General features: G+C 36.8%; 2 protein-coding genes across 2 annotated transcripts; one reads left to right on the top strand and one right to left on the bottom strand.

Moving 5' to 3' along the window:
* Positions 1-1,850: 1,850 nt before the first annotated feature.
* rhbdl2 (rhomboid, veinlet-like 2 (Drosophila)) lies at positions 1,851-13,451 on the top strand. Its single transcript, XM_022205948.2, has 8 exons — positions 1,851-2,296; positions 4,497-4,740; positions 8,040-8,188; positions 9,570-9,682; positions 9,895-9,995; positions 10,934-10,994; positions 11,091-11,152; positions 12,196-13,451. The coding sequence occupies exons 2-8, from the start codon at positions 4,510-4,512 to the stop codon at positions 12,373-12,375; spliced, it is 897 nt and encodes a 298-aa protein (XP_022061640.1). The 5' UTR covers positions 1,851-2,296; positions 4,497-4,509; the 3' UTR covers positions 12,376-13,451.
* Positions 13,452-16,743: 3,292 nt separating this feature from the next.
* Positions 16,744-19,871, bottom strand: LOC110960599 (c-Myc-binding protein-like). The gene is made up of 5 exons (XM_022208276.2): positions 19,708-19,871; positions 19,283-19,355; positions 18,254-18,302; positions 17,941-18,070; positions 16,744-17,315 (listed from the first exon to the last, which is right to left on the bottom strand). Exons 1-5 carry the CDS (start codon positions 19,720-19,722, stop codon positions 17,268-17,270), a joined length of 315 nt encoding a protein of 104 aa, XP_022063968.1. The 5' UTR covers positions 19,723-19,871; the 3' UTR covers positions 16,744-17,267.
* Positions 19,872-20,195: the final 324 nt, after the last annotated feature.

The raw sequence follows: 20,195 nt of genomic DNA, 5'->3' as shown, positions 1-20,195 counted from the left end.
ACATTTTATGGAAGTTATGTAATAAGTATAATTGTCAGATTTGGCCATAATTCCACCAGATGGTCCATAAAATACCTGCTCTGGGTGTGCAGTGGTTGTGGAAAGCAGTTGTTTTGGGGTATAATGGTTATTTAATTGAAAGTATTACTGACCTGTGTTCTTTAGTGGATTTTAGTGGAGCATGGGGTACATTTTCCTCGATATTTACAACATGTATTTGTACCGCCACAACCAATAAAACCATGGAACAGGACTTTCATTTTTTTTAAATAAACGCTGTGAAGTTACAGATGCAAATAAGCTTTCTTTCATACAACCACTGAATGTTAAGTGACAGGTTTTGATCAGTGTTTTAGTAGGCTCTGGTCAAAATATGTTGTATTCTTGTTTCAGACACTTTTAGCAACACATTTGAAATGTTCCAGATTCCTGCAAATCATCTCAAGACACAGATATGTGTGATGTGTTATCAATGTGTGGACAGTTTTTAGGATGAGCAGAAATCTTGCTGAAAGACACGTGAGATACAGAAGTCAGTTAAAGTTATAATAAATGAAATATATCAGAATAATTGGACATTTATCTGAAAAGCTGCCACAAACCACATTTAAAGAGGTTATTTCTGGAAAACAAAAAGCACCGAGACACACCATAGGCATTTACTCTTGCGTTACATTAATGCCAGATTTAAATAAGATTCTTACTATTTTTCTCTTGCACATTTCAAGTTTTTGTTTACACTCCACACCACATAACCTCATATATTCTCAGGTGACTAATTTGCACATTCCTCCACACTGGAAACATTTCTATTTTCATGTTTTGTGAACTCTTTACGCATTTACTACAACCTGCTGTTGACTTAAAACACGGCTTTTTATTATCTCGTAACACTTTATACATACAACTGGCAGCACTCTTTAATCTTAATGTTGCTTTATGTTGCTCTTGTATGTGAAAACCTGCTTGGCAATAAATCCTTTCTGATTCTGAATGGGCCACTGAGGTGCAGCATGGAGGACTACAGGAACTGTGTCAAATATTACATCTGAACAATATTTATCAATTTGCGATATTACTTTTCTCAATAGTTTGTGTAATATTTCAATTTTTATGTGCAATATTCAAGTTTTATATGCAGCATTTTGTCATCACGTGTGATATAACTTTACTACCTCAGAATCACTGCTATTATTACTTTTTGCTTTTCTATTCTAATCTTATTCAGTCCCCTCATTTTTACACTCACTAATATCTCACATTTCTATCTTATAGCTTTTCCACTAGATGTTGCATTTCTCATGTTGTGCAATTTTATTTTTCTTGGTAATATCTGTTTTCTATATATGATAGATATAGCTATTACATTTTTATTTCATCTTCTCTTATCCCTCCTATAGCGTATGCGCTGACTCAGTTGAGCAGGGTTACCATGTGAATAAATATTTGAAAGCATTACAGAACGTCCCAATGCAGTGTGTTCCATTATATTTTAAATTGCTGCATGGTGCCTGACTTTTTGTGTCATTTCCTACAGAAATTGATGCTGAAAATGGACAAGCGACTGCATATAAACTCCCCAGGGTGAAGAAAATGAAGCCTATTGTTCTTTGTTGTGGACTCTAGTGCCCCCTTGTGGCAGATTTAGGGCACTATATCATTATTATTGAAGCGTCATTTAGAGATCAGGTCTCCTTATTGAAATGGGAAGTGTAAAATAAATTTGAATATAAGCCTCTTTAGAATGAACTCAGCACCATGCATGCGGGTGTGTGTTGTTGTGCATGTGTGTGTTTTGCACAGCTGCACCTGTGACCTTTCGCTTCCGTGCCCGTGACGTCACGGCGCCCAGGTGTGGCACTTGGAAACAGGTAGACTGTTGTTACAAGGCGCCGTTTGGAGACATCACAGACGGTGTGTAAACGGCCGTGCAGTAACTGGGAGGAAGGAGGGCAGCATCTCAGTTTTGTTTGCGCCGAGGAAGGAAGTTTCTTTGCAGGAAAAAGCAATGAAAGGGCTATAATTATCTCCGACCACTTTTCTGTTTTTTTTCCCTTCCCAGTCTCACGGGGACGGTCGGTTTGAAGAGGAAAGGATCCGCGGGTCGCCTGAAAACATGGAGGATTAGTTGGTCGTAGAAGCAGTTATTGTACCGTATTTTTTAACTCCAGCACAATCTGTGAACTTGTGCCCTTTTCAACTCGCGCATTAAGTTGTTTGAATGAGTTTAGTGGGATTGATATTTATGAGCTGGGACCGCCTGGAGCCATCCGCACTCTTCCTATCGAAGGTTTAGGTGAGTAGGCCAAAGTTAATTTCATTGAGCGCTAAAACAAAGAAGCCACTGAAAAGCAGCCTTCACCAGATGTTTATTTTAAAGCTGCTTTCTGATCCTCAAAATCAGAATCATGACCAGCTACAGCCAGAAAACAGGAAACGCTACACATCTTCCTACTGCAAGTGTCTAGGAAATCCCATAAACAGCTCTAGGTCACCCGAGGTCTTAAAGATGGATGTAATGCTATGTTGTGTTTATTATGGATGTTATTAAATTGTACACGCAACATCAGTTACATAACTGAGGAGACATTTGTGGTGAAGCTTAAAATGAGAGGAGTGTCACTGGAAATACTTCCCTCCCACACTTCTGTCAAGTCTCAGAAGTCTTTCATAGTCCATAATAAGTTGTAAACTTAATTGTGTTCCTTTTACACATAACCTTGTTGGTAGTGATTTGACTGGGAACAACAATCTTTACATAAGTGTAGGCTGTGAGTAATGACTGAAACAGGAACTGAAAAGACATGTCAAATGACTCCAAAGTGATGCATATCAATGATTAATAGAAGCAAAAATGACCACAAAGGCGCTTACAGTAGTTCTTTGTTTTGAATAAGGGCTGCAGCTAGGGATTGTTTCCATTGTCGATTAATCGGTTGAACATTTCATGGATTAATCGAGTAGTTGCTGGGTGTGTAAAAATGATGAAAATGTTGTCCAAATCTGAAATGTTTTGTTTTCACCAAAACTTTTCGATTATATTCAGATTACTGTCACAGACAAGAAAAATACAAAAACAAAAAATATATAAAATTCTGAAACTCATAACTGAGATTTTTACTTTTTCTTTCTTATGCAATTAAAATTGATTGTTAGAATACTTGATGATTAATCTAACAGCGGACACTAAACTGAATAATCAGTTAATTGTATGTCGCTTAGAGCAGAGGACCTGTGTTTGCTCAACATCATCCTTTCTGTTGACAGTTATTTCCATACAACCAATATTATGTTTCTTTTAGCAACAAAGTCTTTCTTTTCGGTGTTTCTCTCGTGTTCCTCGCTCATTTTGCTGAGCACATGTGGAGCCAGCAGTCAACAAACTCTGACTTGTGAATAAAGTTTTAAAAATTAGGAAGTTATAATTCTCTTGTAGATTGGTCGTAGATAATAAAAACAGTGAGTTTTTTTGTATCAAGCAGCAAAGAAAATTTATAACTTGATGTGTTTGAGTTACTTTGCTAATTCTGCTGTGCTTGTGTAGTGTTGAGGATAAAGAAATAAACACTGCAGCCTTGTTTGGAATTACAAATGTCAGTTTTTTATGCTGTATTGCTTGCCAGTTATTACTCTAAAAAAATGTAATTATTATTAATGTGCTACTCATTTAATTTTACATTTCTGAACCAGAGCAACCCCGTTATGCAAAAGCTGCTAAACCAGCTCCTGTTAGCAGTAGATGGTCCATGGATATATCTTGCATACATTTTTGTTAAAAATAAAAATAAAAAACACTAATGTTTTTTATGTTCATTGTGATCATGTCTTTACAATTTCCATAATTATTTATTATAGAAACAATGACTTATTAATAAAAAATGACTGGATATCACTAAAATGTCAACTAAATAACCATTTGAATTTAAAAACAACCACCTTCTAATTAGCTAAACTATAATAAAATGAGGTTATTCAAAAATCATTTTGATTGTGTTCTTTCTATTAAGTTGAGATAATCATGACAGATATTTCTTTCTTGGCAATATATCAAATTTTATATAGAATATAAATATTTTATATAAAATTAAAATCTGTGTCGGAGAACTCACTTTCAATTAAGTTACCCGTTACAAAAACACCTCTCAAGAAAGTGTGTTAATTCCAGATCACATGACCTGCTCCACATGATGTCATTTCCTCCTGAAGAAAAGATCGGCAAGACTCCAAGGCTTTCTGAGTTATTTTATATAAACTAGTGTGTGTCAAGTGTGGATTTATCGCATGTCAACAGGTTTACTACAATATCTTCATAAGTAACTTTCTATTTTACTCAATTGTATACATAATATTTAGAAGAATCCTACTCTAAAAATGCCATGTGGTGTTTGGTTATAGGTGGCCATGTTGATTTTAGGCCTGAAAACAGCAAAAATGTCAAGTATGAATGCACCACGTTTTCTCCCCATCAGCTCATATTTCTCCACTCTGCGCCGTAGGACTGCAGCAGTGATGGAGGACATCGACGTGGAGCAGCAGGAGCCCTTTCCTGTGGACAGAGATGGGAGGCAGTTCAAGGATGGAGCGGACCAGCCGGACGGCGGCAGGAAGCTGGGATGTTGTGAGAAGTTCCAGAGGGCCGTCTCGAGATGGATGCTTCCAGAAGACTCCCGCAGCACGTACCTGGAACGTGCCAACTGCTGCCCACCCCCCATCTTCATCATCCTCATCAGTATCGCAGAGGTAGCTCCAGCCCTACATGTACACAACACAGATACTGTAGGAGTGCTGGGACGCTCAGTATGGCTCCTGTGAACTCATTATAAAACATGCAGCCTACATTTGGCATGTATGCGACCATGGTGTTAATTATTGTATAGATTTGCTGTAATTGTATTTAGTAGCGTAGAGATTGAAGGGAACTTAAAAGGCTGGATGTGATATCATGGAATAAGGACGTTACGAGAAGCAAATTGTTGTGTTTTACTGTTTATCCCTCATGTTGTCCTGCAGTTTAAAGTTTGAAAATGTGGGGAAAAAAAAAAAAATCATGGTGAAACTTCTGATGTCCACATTTTCAACTTTTCTGGGGAATTTTTGAACATTTTTTTTGGTGGAAAAAAGAAATGTTAAAAATGTTTCTTTAAGAACATTAACAAAAAATCAACCAAAATCCAGCGAATTTCGCTGGATTTTGGTTGATTTTTTTTGTGAATATTCTTAAAGAAAATATTAGAAGTTTAACTGATACTGATTTAACTGATACATATGTAATCATTTTAGATATTTTGAAGATTTTTTTGGAGATTTTTTTTTTTTTTAAATATTTAGAACATTTCTTTGCCAAATTTGGGGGATTTAAAAAATAAAAAACTTTTAAGGAAAACTTTGAAGGAATTATTGGAATTTTCTTCCTGAAGGTTTTGCAAATTTTCTGAAGTTTGGGGAATTTTTTTTTTGCTGAATTTTTTTCAGAGATGGAAGCAATATGTTTCAGGCCTGTAAATGAGGACAACAGGAGGGTTAAAGCTACAATAATTGAATATGTGGGGTTTTCACGGTGATCAAGGCCTTAACTGAGGAGCACTTGTACAGCCATGAGTGCTCATTTCATTCTTCCCTAGTGCTTCTTTTTGCTTCCTCTGTTCCACCAAGTGCAGCCCCACAAGCAGGCACAGAGTCAATAAAAACAGCAGATTTTATGAGTAGTAGCTTTAGGTTAGAGTGGGTACAGTTGATCCCCACCGATGGGAGGTGCTTTTCCTCAGTGTGTAAACAGAACGGCCGCTGTGTCTTGACTCGGAGTTTCAGGTAAATAAACACATCTAGTGGAATGTGGTGGATCAGTGGGTGGTTTGTTGAAATATATAGAAAAAAGGAGGGGATCATGTGGCCTCATTTTCTCCATAAGAATCATTTAAAAAGGGAGGTTTTTAGGATGTCCTTTACTTTAATGCCACAGGAATGTGCCCAAGATTGCCTGTATGTTAAACAAACAGTATCAAGTTTGGGTATATTCCAGTAGACTCGAGGCTTGTGGGCAGCTAGGAATGGCTGCAAGAGATTTGACTTTATGTACAGAATAGTAAAAGGACTTTTTTCACACAGTGTGCCTTTGCGTTCTCGGAGATTACAGCTACGAATGACCGCTATTAATACACTTTCCCAAATTTAGCATTTTTTGGAAATGCATAAGATTAATGAATGACCTGTTATGATGCAGTTGTAAGTCTTTATTATTGAGCTGATTTACAAGTACCCCAAAGGAAACCATTCCAGCGCTAAGCGGCTATGTGGAAAGATAGCCTCAACTCATTTGAATTTAAAATTCAACTAAACAATCAAGCAGTTAACAGTTGACCAAAAGTCAGAGATAAGCAGTAAAAAAAGTCTGTCAAACAGCATGATTAAAATGGATAAATGATGATCAAAAAGTGAATAAATAGTTAAAACAGCTGCTGAAAAGTGTGGCCAACAGATAAAATTGTTTGCTAGAAATATGAATGAACCATTTAATACAGCCTGTGGGATAAATATGACATACATATTACATCCTCCTCACCTCTGGCTGGCAGAGAGCTCTCTTGAGCTCATGTTTTTGCATGTTATCCATTTTTCTGCTGCCGTTACTTCACTTACATGTGCTGCATAGCTGTTTACAGGACTTTAGTACGTTTATTCGCTGTATGCTTTTATTGTTGATGTTTGACACTTCATGGTGCAGCTTTAAATTTAGTAATTTTTAAAAATTCATAATATATTTTACACTTTGTCTTGCATTTTGTGTGTATATTTTTCTATTATAATTATTTTAATTAATTTTTTTCTATTGTGGTGGTGGCCACTTTACTGTTTCTGCTGCTACTATGACAACAGAATTTTCCCAAGGGGACTGATAAAGTATTTCTATTCTATTCTATTCTATTCTATTCTATTCTATTCTATTCTATTCTATTCTATATTCTGAACTTTTATACAACAACTTTATTAATCCCCAAAGGCAAATTCAGTCTTTAGTGGTTGAAAGCTCAAAGTAATGGAAAGCTATTAATATGTAGCTGAAACTTATGAATAAATAGCTCAAACCAAAATGACCAAAAAGGTGACTGTTTAGCTGGTTGAAAAATATTTTAATAATGTAAACTTTTATGTAATTAAATGTTAAATTTTTTAAAAATGATTGTGTTGATAAAAGGATTCATTCTTGAGTCCATCTGACAGGTCCATGTGGGTAAATCAGATGAAAAAGGTTGAGAACTTCTGTGTTAATGTACATGCCAGCTAATATAAGTCCTCCTGGATGCTGCTGTATGAACAGATAATGAATGACTACAACGTAAAGCACAGTTCTAACAATAAAGGATATTGCTGAGAAACTGGACATTAATTAGCACTTAGAATGGCTTTATATCTGATCACAGCTTAAGTGCCTTTTAACTCATTTATTGATTTCTTCTATTATTTTTAGATACTTTTAAGCTCATAAAAGTGTTTTGTGATGGATACACTATTTACTGAACCAAACTGAATGTTTTGTTTACGTCATTATTCCTATACACTTTTGAATCTTTTCCAACTGATCCCACATTAATGTCAGAATCGGTGTAAAGGCATTCGTCTCTCTCTTTCTTATCATTATGTGTTTACACACTGTCTGTTCCCACGTTTGAATGAACAGCTCTGTCTTTGTAGCTCACAGATGTCCAGTGTCATTGCATTTGAATGCCTGTGAATACTCGCTTATTTGCAAGGAGCATCAGCTGGTTCTTTTTCAGTGTGCTGTTGCTTTATACTCATGTAGACACAAACATTTAGACCTACAGGCTGCTCTGTATGATCACACACGGGGTTGTGAGGTCAACGGGGGGGTGGTGTCAACATCTGCATGTCTGATTTTCTCCTCCCTTTGTCATTTCCACAGCTGTTTTGGATTCAGCTTCACCGCTGATGTCTTTTCCACATTTTCCACAGGATATGAGGATTAAAGTAAACATATTTGTCTTTCTCACTAACTTTTGTGTCCCCTCTCTGGTCTTTATTAGTTGGCAGTGTTTATCTACTACGCCGTGTGGAAGCCTCAGAAGCAGTGGGTGACCCTGGAGGAAGGCATCTGGAAAAGCCCTCTGACATACAGGCCGGAGCACAGAGAGGAAGCATGGCGCTTTATCTCCTACATGTTTGTCCATGCTGGGTGAGCATAGGCAGGACTTTTAAAAACCGAGATTACATGATGAAAGCTGTTGCTAGTGCGACAAATGTGAGAAATTCCCACAGACCTGATGTGGGTTATAACTGTTGTGGGTTTCTGATGAGGTCAGAGGTGTTGATTCAACTCTGTGGTCATTTTTAACGATTGCAGTTTGAGCCCAGCGTCCTGTTTGCCGTGTTGCTTCATGATGTATTTTTAGCTGATGCAACAGTTGCTTTTGCAAACCAGTTACTACAAAGGTGAATCATATGAAGCCGAGTACTCTTTGATTTGAAGGAAATTTGTCAATTAATTTTGTCAGTAAAAAATAAAAAACAACCCATGAAGACACCAAAACCAAAAATGAGTCGACAAAACCAGATTTAGCTCATTTCTTTAACCCTCGTGTTGTTCTACAGGTCAAATTGACCCGTTTCAAAGTTTAAAAATGTGGGGAAAAAAATGAGTTTTCACAGTGCAAATTGGGAAATTTTTCAACCTTTTTTTGGTGGGAAAAAGATTTTTATTCATTTTTTAAAAAAATATTTGCATTTTTAAAAAAGTTTTATTTCTTGCCAAATTTGGGGATTTTTTTAAAAAAAATAAACTTTTAAGGGAAACTTTTAAGGATTTTTTGGAATTTTATTCCTGAAGATTTTGCAATTTCTTATAAATTTGGGATTTTTTTTTTTTTTTCTGAATTTTTGGATTTTCTTCAGACAAGGAAACAATATTTTTTGGTGCCCGTAAATGAGGAGAACAGGAGGGTTAAGACATGGGACATGCCGTTGCTTTCACTGACATGCTCCTTTGTTACAATGAATATGAACACCGTAAACTGCTTTAACCCAATCTCTTGTACTGCCTTAAATTCTCTCTAATATGTATTATTCTGTAGCTCAGAATAGCAACACAACCACAGTTTATTCATGCTGTCCTTCACCTTTTATATTGATAAAGTTTATTTAACAGACTTGGGCCATCACTGCTACAGGGTAAAAAGGAAGGTGTAGTGTAACTAAGGAATAAGATGCTGATGGTTTTTCTTTTCATTTTTATTTTTTACATTTTGATCATAAAACTGTTTGCCTAATGTTGTGCAAATCCTACTTGGTCAGCAAAAATGCTTAGCTGGTTCATCAAAGTAGCATCCACATGAATGACAGGACCCATTTCTCAGCAGAACATTGCATTGTCATGAGATGTACAATTCATTTCACCCAGTGGGTGTCATATTGGGGTTTACCTATGAAGAATATCACTCATCAAATTCAGTCAACGCTTGTATTTGCTGTAAGGGCTAAACGTGTGTCTGTTATTTTGTCCACCTCCCTTTATATTTCTTCCCATATACTCATTTGATTGCCTGTCTTGGCCTTTCTAGAGTGGAGCACATATTGGGTAACCTACTGATGCAGTTGCTGCTGGGAATCCCATTGGAACTGGTCCACAAAGGATTTGAAGTGGGAATGGTTTACCTCGCCGGCGTCCTCGCAGGTTTGGATTAACTTTCTTAGTCCGTCTCTCACTTCTCCTCCTCAAAAATGGACAACTGAAGCTTACAAAACCAAGCAAAAACAGCAGGATGCGTTTAGTGTTTGTGAACGCTAGCCATCCCGACATCTGACATTAACTCGTCTTGACGTCGGTTTTTCCTGTTTGTGTTGTGTTAAGAGAGTGTTGAAAGTCTGGGCCTGTTTCTCCCTCAGGCTCTTTGGCCAGCTCCATCTTTGATCCTCTCAGTGCCTTGGTGGGAGCCTCTGGGGGTGTTTATGCCCTCATTGGAGGCTATTTCATGAACGCAGTGGTGGTAAGTTTGAAAACAGTTTACCAGAAGAATTTGTATGTTCACTTTGTTGTTTATGCTCTAGGACTGTTTCAGGCATAGACTAGAATTTGGACACAGATCTTAAGTTGTACTATGATAACAACCATGTTACTGTGACCTTCTAAGCCTAGTTTTGTATCTCCACAGCTTAGTGTTTTTGTAAAGTATATGGATCAAAAGAGATCTGTTTTAACCCTCGTGTTGTCCTGCAGGGTCAAAATTGACCCGTTTTAAGGTTTGAAATTGTGGGAAAAAATATATTTTCACAGTGAAACTCCTGATGTCCACATTTTTAACAATTTTTGAACACTTTCTGGTGGAAAAAACAAAATCCAGTGACATTATTAGAAGTTTTACTGATATATATTTAGTCACTTTAGATATTTTTAGGATTTTTTTGGAAGATTTTTAATCATTTTCTGAAAATATTTACAAGAATTTTGGCCTTTAGGGAAATCTTTTACTTAATTTTTTGATCTTTTTCAGACAAGGAAACAATATTTGTTGGTCCTTGTAAATGAGGACAACAGGAGGGTTGATACATATTTTGAACCAAAGTCTTTTGGATGAAAACAACCACAAATAATAATATCTGAAGAATGCTGTATGCATGGAACTTACATTAAAAAGTCCATTTCCTCTGGGGATCTAAGATTTTTGACGGTTAGCTGTGCAGCACAGTGTGTGAAAAGCAGTAGTTCACTTGCATTAGGAAAAATAAATCATTACTTTACACATTATAATGTCAGTTAAAGAGTAAAAGCATGTCTCTAATGTGCTACAATCAATTTCCTATGTATTGTGTTTTGAAGTACACTAAAATTGTGCAATACTGCCTTGTGAAGTGAAGCACGCCTTCTCTGTGTTGAGATAAATCATCAGGATGGATCTTTGTAGCTGCTGACTATTTCAATTCACAGAATTTCAGAGAGATGATCCCTCTCCTTGGAGTGTTTCGTATCCTCGCCATAGTGTTAATCGGTAAGTCCCGTTCTGTATTTTGGCCCATTTGCTATTTTTGTTACCAGCGTAAGAACGTACAGGAATGCTAGATTTAATACTGGTTTCTTTTCCTAGTTGGTACAGATTTTGGATTTGCCTTCTACAGAAGATTTGCCCATCATGAGGAGGGTTTAAAGGTTTGACTTTGCTTTACACTGGGGTCTTCACAACCTTTTCATATACAAAAAGAGGCTTTAGAGCAATCCAGCTAATCCAGGGAACCTCCCCCAAGCTCAGTGTGTTTGGTAATGGCTTTATTTGCTCGTGGCTACAGACAAGATCACTAGCTCTCCTCAGGACTTGTAGATACATGTCTGTGTTCATTGGCAAGTAGTAAAGACTACTAGCAACCATCTTGTGATGGGATTACACCATTGAACACGCTCATAAACATGTTTACTTTCTGACCCATGAATACTCGGTAGTCATTGCTGTTGTTATTACATGAGTAATCGATACCTATGAGGTCGGATCACGTATTTTTAATCTCAGAATTCACACCTGTCAAGTTTTTTGAGTGCATTTTGCACGCTTATGACACTATTGTGTTGTCAAAGTCTGTCTACGGTAAGACACATTCATATTAACCCCTGCCAAACCACTCACATCTGTCTTTGCTGTAGTTCACATTATAGTTGTGTCTCCATGATCACATTTTGCCATGACACACACACACACACACACACACACACACACACACACACACACACACACACACACACACACACACACACACACACACACACACAGAGTCACAAGGGGAAAACAACACTTTCTGTGCTATTGCAGCTGGTAACAAGCTTTTCACTTAACCTAATTTGTTTTTAATACATAAAGACTGACTTTTGTACTCATAGCCTCAGTTTTGAAAGGGAAAAAATTGAAAGCAAACAATGTTCCCTTCTAATCTAATGAAATTTGATCATTTTTGTAAACAATTACGAGACTACAGACTCTAAGAACCAGATTCCGCATCTCCTCCCCCATTTTGTTGTGTCTTACTCTTGTTTCCTCTACTGATAATTTGTTTTTGCTGGTAAACTGGTCCTTCTAGTATTTTGAGCCACATTTCTATCAGGTCAGACGACAGTAGTTGTGAGTTTATGTCCAGCATAACTGATAATTAGGCCTCTAGGCTGAATCTAAAACCTGATTTCTCCCTGACTCTTTCTCCTCTCAGGTCTCCTTTGTGGCCCATTTTGGAGGAATTGTGGCTGGTATGACCATCGGCTACGTCTTCTTCAGTGCCTACAACAAGAAGCTGCTCAAAGACCCACGTTTCTGGCTTTGTATAGTGGGCTATGTAGTGTTTGTGCTTTTTGCTGTACTCTACAACATCTTCCTTTCTCCAGCCACATAGGACCACAAAGCTGCAATCACCTGTTTATTGTTTCTCCAAAGTCCTTTTGCCACTCAGGAAGCTGACATGTTACAGAGAAAAGTTGCTTTTTGGGACTTTGTGAATTCTGTACACCTTGTTTGTTTTTATTTTTTTATCAATCAGATTTTGCTCTTTTTAGATTAAAATTTGAGTTGAAGTGGAGAGGTGCCTCCTGCTGTTTTAGTCTGGCATTGCAGACGTTTTCACAAGATCGAGAATATGCCTAATTTTAAATGCAGTGACTCACTTATATTTGTCTTAATCAAGATATTTGCTGTTGCCTTGTTTGCTTTGTATTCAGCTATTTTACTTTCAGGATATTACAGACTAACACTAGTCCTGGATAGGAAATGATGTTCCGATTGTTTAACAGAAATAGCTCCTGTTTAAAGCTTTCACATAATTTAACTGTGGTGAAATCTGTCACCACAATAAAATGACACACGATTGATGAAAACATTTTATTATCCTGTGGCATATCACATTTTTTTTCAGACATATTTTTTGTATTACGAGACGTTTACAAAGTAGTGTCGAGGAAAAAAAGGGAAAAATGTCATTTGTGTCGGTGTTCTTTCGATCTTTCTTCCCTTCTTTTCGCTACTTTTCTTGACTATTTGCTGTTTACGTCAGATCTTGTTAACAGGACATGATTAACACTGCGCAGAGACGTAAAACAGCTCTGGACACACCATCTGGAACCTATTGCTCCTTATTATGGACAGCGGTTGATATTAAAATATTCCTTCTTAACTGTGTAATAATTGTTCGATATAAAGTGTTCAGTGTAAGTTATAATTCAAAGAGTACATTTTCTGTTGTGAAACACTATATAGGAAAACTGTTTCATGTTAAATTTTTAAATGTTTTTTATGGCAAGGGGCATTAGAGGGCTACAGATTCAGAAACAGATCTTATTTGATCTTTATTCAGATTTATCTAAATTTATCTAGATTGATGCCGAAACTATGATCACTGATTACACAGAGACCTTCTATATTTGGTTTTACATTTCCACAGAAAATATGTTTTAATAAATTTTGATTCTTTTTTTACATGTTTTGTCAAACTGAATCTGACTTTCTGCACAAACAGTACAACGCCACTGATTTTATGTGTTGAGTATTTGCAGAATAATCAGTAACTGTTTGCAGTGTAATGCCGGCAGTGACATGTATCCAATTGTACTGGTATGGCAGTAACGGCTTCTGCTGTTTATAGCATGTGGAAATTTCCATAGTTTCCAAACTCAGCACATCAGTATAACTTAGTTGCATCAATATGTGTACTTACAAAAAATAAGCGGTTGCTTATGTATTCACCTCCTGTAAGTCTGTATTTTAGTAGATTACAGTATTGAGCTTGTGGGGATTGATCAGCCTTGCACATTGGACAATGCAACTTTACCCTTTTCCTCTTTGCAAAACAGCTAAAGCTCTGTCAGGTCATACGGGCATCACGAACAGTCCTTTTCAAATCCAACCATAAATTCTCGGATCTAATTTGGCCAATATTTAGCTGCTTGTTTTTTAAACCATGTCTGTGTAGCTTTGGCCACATGCTTTCAGTCACTGTCTTGCTAAAAAACAACTCTTCTTACTGGTTGCAGTTTTCTTGCAGCCTGCATCAGGTTGTCCTCCAGGATTTCCTTATATGTTGCTGCATTCATTTTATCCTCTACAAGCCCTCCAGGGCCTGATGCAGAGAAGTGTCCCCATTCATGATGCTGCCACCACCATGCTTCATGGTGGGGATTGTGTGTTCGTGATGATGTGCAGCGTTTGGTGTCCGTCCAACATAGTGTTTTGCTTAATGGCCAAAAACTTCAATTTTAGTCTCACCAGCCCAAAGAACCTTCTTCCAGGTGACTTCAGTGTTGCATATGGCTTCTGGAAAACAATTTTTTTTCCAACTGTGGCTTTCTCTTTAGGCTTTTGAAGTAGTTGGTGTATGTAACTCCTTCAAAGAATCCATCTGTGTCTCAGTGGGTTCCATTCTGAGTCTCTCCCTGCATGGTTACTTAGTTTTTTTGTGGATGGCTTGTTGTATGCAGAGTAATATTCCTTCCATTTCTTATTGATCTGTTCAACTGCATTGAATGTTCAATGATTTGAAAATGTATTTACAGTGGGTACAGAAAGTGCATCATTCCCAAGAAGACTCATGGCTGTACTAGCTGAAAAGGGTGCTTCTACTCAATACTGAGCACAGGGTCTGAATACTTCTGACCATGTGATATTTCAGTTTCTCTTTTTTAATAAATTTGCAAAAATTTCTACATTTCTGTTTTTTTCTGTCAAGATGGGGTGCTGAGTGTACATTAATGAGAAATAAAATGAACTTTTTTGATTTTGGCAAATGGCTGCAATGACACAGAGAGTGAAACATTTCAAGGGGTCTGAATACTTTCCGTACCCACTGTATTTATCTATTCCCTGACTTATGCTTTTCAATATCACATTTTCAGAGAGTTGCTTCATTGCGTAGTTAGCCAGTTATCCAGACCTTTCAGATGAAGATCTGTTAATTGAGTCCCATGAGACACATTCACTGCATCCCGATAATCTCCATTTCACTAATTGTGTGACTTCTAGCATCAACTGGCTGTACCTGTGTTGAATTAGGTCACTTTACAAGGAGTGAATACTTATGCACTTACTTATTTTACTTTTTTGTTTTAAATAATTAAAATATGTTTTGTAGAAATTGTCTCAAATTTGAAACATTAAGAAATGATATGTTGCTTACAGTAGTTTTAGATTAGATATGTGTCAAAATGGCTGAAAAATGAAAGTCTTTGATAAAATATTTGCTGCTAAGTGGCCATTGTTTTTTGCATTGTATTGTCTAACTGAAAAAGCTTCAAAATGAAGATATTGAAGTTAAGTGTATCAATAGAAAGGTTCTAATTGCAGCAATTTAAAGATAACTTAGGACTTCATAAATTCTTACTTATTAAAAGCATATATAGACCTTTAAACAGTGAACTGTGTTCATATTAACCTTCCTATTGTCCTCATTTACGGGCACCAAAACATATTGTACCCTTGTCTGAAAAAAATCAACAAATTCAGAAAAAAAATCCCCAAAGTTATAAAAAATTTGCAAAATCTTCAGCAATAAAATTTCTCAAAGGTTTCCCTTAAAAGTTTTATTTAAAAAAATCCCCAAATAAAAGAAATAAAACATAAAAAGAAAAGAAAAAAAAAGAAAATTCAAAAAATAAAAAAATAAATAAATTGTAAATATTTTTAAAAAATTTATAAAAATCTTTCAAAAAAAATCTAAAAATATCTAAAATGATTAAATATATATCAATAAAAGTTCTATTTTTCTTTAAGAACATTCGGAAAAAAATTAACCAAAAATCAGCGAATTTCACTGGATTTTGGTCGATTTTTGTCCAAATGTCCTTAAAGAAACATTTTTTTAACATTTCTTTTTCCCCACAAAAAAATGTTGAAAAACTTTGAATAAAAAAAATGTTGAATAAAAGTTTTCACTGTGAAAATAGATTTTTTTCCCCGCATTTCAAACTTTAAAACGTGTCAATTTGATCCGCAGGACAACACGAAGGATAAGTCAGATGGTATCCTACAGCAAATTTAATTATTTACTAGTATCGACTGCTGTGATCAGATGAAAAAGGGAAAAAGCTTTGGGATTTTCCTAACATGTTACCCCAGTGTTGTGCTGTGTTGTGCTTATAACAGACTGGTCAATTTTGCTCTACTGGGCAGAAAAACATATTTCAGGTCAGAGGGGAAAAGTTCAGCTTATGTTGGTAAAAAAAAGAATCTAGTTCTGGGCTCAGATTTACTTCTGTTGCCCCCCTTGTAGAACAATGCTCCAATAAAACATTCCACGTGAAGCTTTCATAATAAACTCATACAAAGAACAATTATCACACAGAGGCATTTAAAGATATTTAGGATGGGATGGTGTGGAGCTGGTGACCAGTAGTTGGCTGGCACACTAATCCATTGTGACAGATCTCTTGTAAATGGAATAAAAAATGTGTCAAGTGCGTGAGAACTTAATTACATTCAGTGAGATGCAGCAGAGTATGAAATCGGACATGACCCACTGATTAGCTCGCTATAGCAGAAAACTATTGATTGAACAAGGCCAGTGTGGATAACTGACAAGTATTGATGATTTCTTCATTTGTACATATGGAACAAACAGACCCGAACAACTGAGTGCCTACAAATCTGAATCTGTATGTGTCATTTGCTAGTATTAATACCTGGCTTCTTTCCAAAGGGGATTTTGTTCATTATGTCAAATAATGCCAGTATTAATATCCTGTGATATTCAAAAAAAAAAACAACAAAAACTGACCGATATGTTGCTGTTAACACAATAGTTTAATAAGCAATACCACAATAATTACAAGACTGAACTATATTTTACCTTCTTCCTCTTTTTTTTTAAACAACTGTGCACTTATACCAGACATCTGAAAATCAATCATGTCTTTGTCAAATGCACAATGAGCAGAGGGCGTATTCATAAGGTCAGAAAAAGTAAAATCAGTCATGTAATCCTCACACAGAGCCTTAAAAAACGTTCTGCTTCTTAAGAACAAGCTTGTCCAGTCATGAGGGAGGAACCTTTATGTGAAAAATTGAATTAACCAGAAAAACATAACATATATATATTAATGTACAGAATAAGATATATTCTAAGAGAGAATGTACATACTGATATTTACAAAATAAAAAGACAAAACAGCACAGCTACATTAAAAAAACATAGCCTCTCCCTTAACAGCGTGGTCCTGTCTTTAAATGCAGCTCGACAGCAACATAAACAATAATACAAAATACAAAAATAATACATTTATGAAACCAAAGTGCTGTTGTGGTCTAGTTGGCTGTGCCTCCGTCTTTTGATACGGGTTCATAAAGCTGAAGCTAGAGGTGAAGAGAAGAAAACACATCTATGTTAGTTAATTTTCTTTATTATCAGGTATTGCTTTTGCATCTGATTGTTAGATAAATACAACAACAAACGCAACACACAATGCAGTTAAAGACAAAACAGAAGACACAGTTTTTGTTGACCTGCCACCTCACTAAACGAAGAGACAATCTTACCGAGTTTGTTCTTTTTAACTACAAATAGTGAAAAATGCTAAAAACAAACACATAATACAAGTATCTTTGTATCCAGAACAAACAGCCCAAAATGTTTCCTATAAAGTGAAACTGTTGCAAATCCATCCTCTCCTGCATACTTTTTCAGCTTCTTATTTATTTACCTGAAGAAAACACACACAAAAAAACTCAGTCCGAAAAGTTCTTCAGTCATAAAATCAGCTAATTCAACACTGAAAACACAAGAGCGACATGAATGTATATAAAAAGCAGAGAGCTGGTGAGACAGTGCCCCCTTGTGGTGTGTCTGGGTAAAAACAAGGAAGGAGACCGGATCATTTCAGCCGTAACAATCCTTCCACTAGTGAGGTTCTCTGAATAGTTTGTGGTCTGAAATTACTCACATAATTTCTGTGACAATAACAAGAAAAAAGAAGCTCACCTTTGCTTTGAGGTCTTTGTTTTCCTCTTCCAGATGTGTACACCTCTGCCTCAGGTCAGTCACCTCCTGCTGCAGCGCCTCGGTGTCTGCTGAAGTGTGGCCAACAGCATTGAGGTGCTGTTTGACGAATCTGAAAAGAGCTGGTTAAAGAATCATCTGATCGTTTCTCAGTTACTATTTTTGTCCAGCGTGGTGGGAGGCCGGCCGCATGAAATTCAGTCAAAGGTGCAACTCACTACCAGTGAAGGCAAGAGATCATTTCTGCAAACACACAACGGTTCAGGGAAGTCATGTCGTGTGCTTAGAAGGATACTCCAGAGCATTGCTGGGCTTTTCTCGTTCTTCATACAAAGACACTAGGACTGAAGTCAAAGAGGAAAAAAAAGTGTGAAACAAAATTGCACTTGAAATGAGGATTAGAAATGAAGCTGGTTATTGACTGTTGGCAGCAAATGCTTGGATGTGCTTTTGTTTATTTACTTATTCTTAATGAGGTAATTCTTGAGTGAAACGATGATTTGGATTTGAACAATATTTATTTCAGTCCATGCATTTGCTTTCCTGCTGAGACAAACTTGAATTTAATAAATTGAGAAATTTGGTGTCTTCTTTTGTCAAAAAACAGGGTTATGTAGAAACCAGGCGTAAACTAACCGTGACGTCACCCATTGGTTTCAACGCGGAGAAAATGAAGCCCGGATTTTGCTACTTCCTGGTCGCCGTTTTGGATTTTTTGGAGCCAGTGACGTCAAAAGCGTCATCAAACAGACTGGACCGGAGAGCAACTAGGGGCAGGATTGGCTGAGAACTCTCTTATCCCGCCCACATTTTACCGCAGAGGCTTCTGTTGCTGTCTATCAAGTATAGCCACGCCCCCTGGCTCCGCCAACTTTAACGATTTATTTAAAATTCAGTATTGATTTATTTTAAGATCGGCCACCTGATCTCTCATTTTGACCATGAAAACTAACGGGGAAAAATTCTGAGCTGTAGAACATCAGTCTATCAAATTTTATTTTTTCCAAAAATGAATTGGGGTCTATGGAGAAAAAGCTTCTTGGAGCCAACCCTAGCGGACGGCGTGATATTGCAAGTTTTTGACACTTCCGGGTTGGCTTCAATTCTGGAGCCAGATGCTACGTCCACTATATATACAGTCTATGGTAGAAACCCATTTTTAGATTCCTAACTGTAAGATGAGGCTTCTTTAGATCAGTGTGAAATGATATTAGATGTTAATTCAGTGTTGTTTACTGATCACTTTCCAGAGGATCTGTGTTTCTGAAAACTCTCCTGGCTCGCCTCATTTTTTTTATTGCAAAGTGAAGTAAAGTCTTCTTACCACTGGTAAGACTGTCAATAACTCCAGCTCTCTCCAAGTATCTCCGAAACTGCTCCCTCTTGGGGTCTGGAGCCTGTAAGAGAAAAGGACAGACATCTTGTGACTAATTAAACTGTCAACCAAAAAGTTCATAGTAACGTAGATTTTAGAGACAAATAGTGGTTAGTAATTTCCAGGCTTGTTACTTGACCTGCAAGACACACAAAATTAAACGTAGAAGCAGCTGTAGTTTGTTTATTAACAATATCACGCAGGTTTCCGAGTTTAGCTTGTCCAATAAACGTTTATCATTACGAGAGTCAAAACATGAACTGTCACAGGTGCTCAGTCTACCTCCTAGCTGGCTATCGTTAACTAGCTTGCAGTTACTGGTGGTGAAACGGTTATTTTTCAACATTATATTTATAAAAAGTAAACACACTTACTCGATGGTGCGCCATAAAAATGTCGCTAGTAAAGTTACTATTTCAGTTACTATTTTTGTGTCCTTCCTGATGTCGGAACTCCCAGGTTAAACTGCCGGGTCACACAACTTAACTTTCGTTTATCAGGTTCCTTCAAGCAACGGGTCTGAGGAACTCGATGCTGCCTTCAGGCGTTCCTCGTAAAATTAAGTACTTGTGTCAACCACAACAAGTGGCTCGTGGTTGTATCTTGCTGAGAGCGTCGAGTTACTGCTATCAGTATTTTAAATTAATATTCTAAATTACAAATACCTGGCGTGAGGTTGCGGAAAGCGTTAACTCAAGTGTGTCTTTTGATAAATTTTATGTTATGGCTTGGTTTTAGTGAAAACAGGCACGTCCTAGACCTAAGTGGAAAGGTGTTCCGTATTACTCCCCTCTTTTTTCATGTTTTTTTCTCTCTATTATTAGCCACCGTTTAGCAAATTGTATACTGAAAAAATACTTTG

The sequence above is a fragment of the Acanthochromis polyacanthus genome, chromosome 12, assembly GCF_021347895.1.
Source record: "Acanthochromis polyacanthus isolate Apoly-LR-REF ecotype Palm Island chromosome 12, KAUST_Apoly_ChrSc, whole genome shotgun sequence".
NCBI classification, from domain to species: domain Eukaryota; kingdom Metazoa; phylum Chordata; class Actinopteri; family Pomacentridae; genus Acanthochromis; species Acanthochromis polyacanthus.
This window is presented reverse-complemented; position numbering and strand designations above follow the sequence as displayed.

Coding starts and splice junctions, on each gene's coding strand:
- rhbdl2 (XM_022205948.2), top strand. CDS start 4,510: ATGGAGGACATCGACGTGGAGCAGCAGGAGCCCTTTCCTGTGGACAGA. Junction 9,683..9,894: donor CCTCGCCGGCGTCCTCGCAG/GTTTGGATTAAC, acceptor TTTCTCCCTCAG/GCTCTTTGGCCAGCTCCATC. Junction 9,996..10,933: donor ATTTCATGAACGCAGTGGTG/GTAAGTTTGAAA, acceptor TTCAATTCACAG/AATTTCAGAGAGATGATCCC.
- LOC110960599 (XM_022208276.2), bottom strand. Junction 18,303..19,282: donor TATTGACAGTCTTACCAGTG/GTAAGAAGACTT, acceptor CTTTGACTTCAG/TCCTAGTGTCTTTGTATGAA. Junction 17,316..17,940: donor ACAAAGACCTCAAAGCAAAG/GTGAGCTTCTTT, acceptor CTTCACCTCTAG/CTTCAGCTTTATGAACCCGT.